This window comes from Brassica oleracea, chromosome C3, assembly GCF_000695525.1.
Source record: "Brassica oleracea var. oleracea cultivar TO1000 chromosome C3, BOL, whole genome shotgun sequence".
Taxonomy (NCBI): Eukaryota; Viridiplantae; Streptophyta; class Magnoliopsida; order Brassicales; family Brassicaceae; genus Brassica; species Brassica oleracea.
The window spans coordinates 7,403,234-7,407,346 of record NC_027750.1 but is presented as its reverse complement, the minus strand read 5'-3'; the positions used below and the strand labels follow the sequence as shown (position 1 = coordinate 7,407,346).

The 4,113-nt window shown below is 32.4% G+C and overlaps 1 protein-coding gene across 1 annotated transcript; it reads left to right on the top strand.

The window, feature by feature from the left end:
* The first annotated feature begins 1,074 nt into the window (after window positions 1-1,074).
* Window positions 1,075-3,407, top strand: LOC106334306 (putative F-box/LRR-repeat protein At5g54820). Its single transcript, XM_013772612.1, has 3 exons — window positions 1,075-2,025; window positions 2,808-2,978; window positions 3,092-3,407. The coding sequence occupies exons 1-3, from the start codon at window positions 1,075-1,077 to the stop codon at window positions 3,380-3,382; spliced, it is 1,413 nt and encodes a 470-aa protein (XP_013628066.1). The 3' UTR covers window positions 3,383-3,407.
* The last annotated feature ends 706 nt before the right edge of the window (window positions 3,408-4,113 follow it).

The window sequence follows — 4,113 nt, the reverse complement described above, 5'->3', positions numbered from 1 at the left end:
TATGATTTATGATCTTACATTTTTTTTTTTTTTTTTTTTTGAAACACTGATTTATGATCTTACATCAGTAGCTCTTTTTAAGTCTTAAGAGATAAGATCTATTTCATAAAACTTCTTTAGGTGGTGTTATTCAATTATGTATTTTAACAGAGTTTAAATCTATAAAAAAAAATCCATTGTTATTCAAATGATGATTCTAAATTTTATTTTAAAATCTAGTGTTATTCAATGAATGATTTAAATCCAGTCTTTGAAATCTAGTGTTATTCAACTACTAAGAATTTTAAAATTCTTTATATTTTGGATTGATTTCAAATCATTTTTTATGGAGTCTCATGAATAAATGATTGAACTCAAAATTCAATGCATACTGAATAGATTTTAGAATCCACCAACTCAAAATATCTTAAAGAAATTAAATTTGATAGATTACAAAACATTAATAATTGATTTTAAATCACTAATTGAATAACACTCCCTAAATGTTACTGGATACTTGCTATTACATTATTACATGACTTAATTTACTTAATTATTTTCTGTTCCATCTTATTTCCAATCCTTCTTACACATGTGGCAAAGAAAAAAATGTGTACAACACAAATGGTTGCATGATTGTGAGCAGCAAGAGCAGACTGCATTAATTGTTATAAAACCTCAAAATTATTCTAGGTGTTCGAGTAATGCCAAAGAGGCATTAGTCATTACCAACAAAACATGGTGAAGGGTTCATAGTTAAAAAAGTTTACTCGATTAATAATTTTTTCACTGATTTATGAAAAAAAAATAATAAAAGATTTATGAAAAACTAGAATTGAAATCTATAGTCTGAGGTCATGCAAACTGTTGACTTGGGAGGTCAAAGATAGGTTTCTATATTCAAAATATACCACTTATAGAAGTTTTGTTCTGGAGACACCTCTTAGATCATGACTAGATTCACAGAACCCTATCATGCAACCCTATCAAGAGTGTATATATAAGCACTCTCTGTAGCGTCTAACATATCAGATACAAATCCGCAAACACCTCTGGCTTTCTTTCAAAATTCTCCACTTTCTCTTGATTACCACAATGGATCCGAGTGATCAGGCAGACATAATCTCAAATCTACCAGATGTTCTTTTGGTCCTCATCATTTCATGCTTGTCGTTCAAGGAATGTGTTCAAACCAGTCGCCTCTCCAAGCGGTGGAGATCTGTCTATCTTCAGACGAGGAATGTTTCTTTCAAGGAATCCGACTTCTTGAGCCCTTCTGTCTACGCAAATCCCATAAGTTGGGTTAGGGCGAGGGTTGCGTTTGTTGATTACGTGTGTAGCTGGGTCGCTAGAATCGATGATCAACCCATCGATACATTCGGGATTTCTATCTCGTATCCAAAGAAATACTTGGATGTGATCGAGTCCCTGATAGCGTTCGCGGTCCGAAAAAGGGTCAAGGCCTTGGTTCTTGATTTCTCAAACCCGGCGTGGACAACCTTTCATGATGTCAACCTTGATGAGTTGGTTGTTGAAATCCCCCAAAGCGTCTATGATCTAGCGACTCTCGAGTTGTTGAAAGTTGGCGCGTGCAAGAAGTTTGACCCAGCAAAACTATCAAACCTAGGGAAGCTCAAAACCGTCTCTTTCGGCTGTATGGTACTGACGAATTTTGAACCTTTTCTAAAGACTTCAAGGGTTGAGAGTTTAACTATCAATAACTGCCGGGAACTTGATTTCGATACGATAAAAGGGAATATGAGAGAAGTTGCAATCAAAAACTGCGACTTTTCCATTAACTGCACCTTTCACCTCCCTAGAGTTGACATACTCAAGTACTCGGGAGATCTTTTCTGCTTCGAATTCGATAATATGAATACCATCATAAGCGAAGTTGAATTTGATTTCCGGGTGTTGGACAATAACAATGATGAAAATGATTCGACCACCGCAGAAGGAGGCATGCTTTGTCATCTCCTTAATAATCTCCTTGATGATGGTGGTCGAACTGCTACGACCTTAACGGTTTGTCCGTTTCTACTCAAGGTATGTCTTTAGATTTACATTACATTTTCACGCATTAGGTCATTCAGTGTAGGCTCATTTTAATTCATGGTTCTTTGAAATTTTTGAATACTTTGCCATGTGGTAGTAATTGTACCTAGTGAAAAGAAATTATGTTGAATATTTAGATGTTGTATAAACAGATTAGATATTAGTAGTTTGTGAAATTTATTAGGTCAAGTGTGTGTGTGTGTGTTAGTGTTTGCGAAATATAGTATTTGGAGTTTTGTAGAAATGATATTTTGAGCAAAAAAAACAAATGAGATTTTTTCTGTTAAATAGAAAATAGTTTTCTTAAAAAAAAATTTTGATATTTTCTTTCTATATTATATTTTTAAAAGTAACAATTCCTGTAAAACAAACAAAAATCGTTTTTAATTAAAATCTCACATAAGTTGATTTTTGGTTTTTGTTCATAAATGATCAAACAAAATTGAAACTACTTTTCCTAAATTTTAGAAAATATTTTTGTTAAAAATTTGATTGGCTAATAAAGTGTTTTAGAAAAAAAGAATACCAAAATCTGAATCATGAAAATTTTAAAAAGTGTTTTTGAAAACCTAAAACCCAAATATGTTTTAGAATCTATACAACAAGCAATGCGTATATTTTGCAGTAGAAGACAATATTTCTTTCCATAGTGTTAATTAAAGTAATTTCTTAGTGAATATAGAGCTATACACTAAAATTTTAGCATTAAATTATTGTATAAATTGAATGTTTAGAATAAAATAGTGACAAAGTGAATTTTTTTCTTATGTTAGATGATTCCAAGATCTGAGCATCCACATTTTCTTCGCCCGATGGAAACAAAACATTTAGTGCTGAAGACGGAATTGCATCCGAGAGAGTTCAATGGAATTAGGCTTCTTCTTGTTAATTGCCCAAAATTGGAAACACTCACTATAGATTTGCTTCCTCCAAGCCCCATTGCGGTAAGTTTTCTTAATGTTAATTATATAGCCTCAAAAATGAATTATATGTTACAATATATATATGGATCACTTCATATTATTAAACCATGCGACAATGATTTCATATTTCCCAGACCGCTTCATCATATGCTGGCATAGATCCACAGACATACTGGATGCAAAACATATCATATGAGTGTCTGAGAGAGACTCTGAAAGCAGTTTTGGTGAAGAACTTCACTGGTGGAGCAAATGAGCTGCACATAGTGAAGTTTTTTATTCAATCTGAATGTGAGCATCTGGAGAGAGTTGAGCTATACATGCCGTTTGATTTGGACGAGGGTCGAAAGATGTTTGCAAATGCCAAATCTGAAATGCTGCAACGCAGTTCGAACCGTGTCCAAGTTGTTGTGCACAATTCTTGAAGAGGTGATCTATTCAAGACTTTACTACCGGGTTTACTTTTCCATTTAATAATGTTTTCGAGTCTGTTTTGTTAACTTCAAGAATGGATGTTCTTGTTTGAATCTGTTAAGTTTGTTTCGGTTTATTTGTTTTATGAATAAGAGCCTCATGGAAAACGAGGACTTGGTTATCTCTATGAACCAAAGAAAAACTTTGATCTCTTTTAAAGATTTGGTTATTGTTTCTTGCTTAATTTCATTTTAGTTCATGTTCCGTTATTGTTGTTCCTGCTTAATGTCATCTTTAGTTCGTATTCGATTTTGGTTTTGTTTAATTCAAGGAATATGTACTATAAAGATGTATATGCAAGAACTCACAATTTCTAGTTAAAACCTGTGGTTTTTCTTCTCTTTTTTTTTTTTTTTTTGCTTTTGGTGCATCTTTGGCTTAGTTAAATTGATAATGTATCAGTTCTCTTGTTATGAAAATTGTTTTTTTTTAAAAAAAATTTGTTTATATATTAATTAATTGATATTTTTTATCTTGTTCATAAGTTGAATTTTCTCCAAATATTTTTTTTCTTTTTTTGGCATCTATATATTTTGTGCTTTCAGTTTTGTTACTGATGAGATTCAAGAGCCTATATATCTTATCAAACAAATCTAGGGTTTGTTATAGAATTTATCTCTCTCTTATAGCCAAATGGCTCTTTGCGTACAGGGTCCTAGATGCCTGATCATTTGTCCTCCCC

Bases quoted from the DNA above. Each gene is read 5' to 3' on its own strand.
- LOC106334306 (XM_013772612.1), top strand. From the start codon at position 1,075: ATGGATCCGAGTGATCAGGCAGACATAATCTCAAATCTACCAGATGTT. The intron at 2,026-2,807 runs GTATGTCTTTAG...TTCTTATGTTAG, and splicing joins TTTGTCCGTTTCTACTCAAG to ATGATTCCAAGATCTGAGCA. The intron at 2,979-3,091 runs GTAAGTTTTCTT...CATATTTCCCAG, and splicing joins TTCCTCCAAGCCCCATTGCG to ACCGCTTCATCATATGCTGG.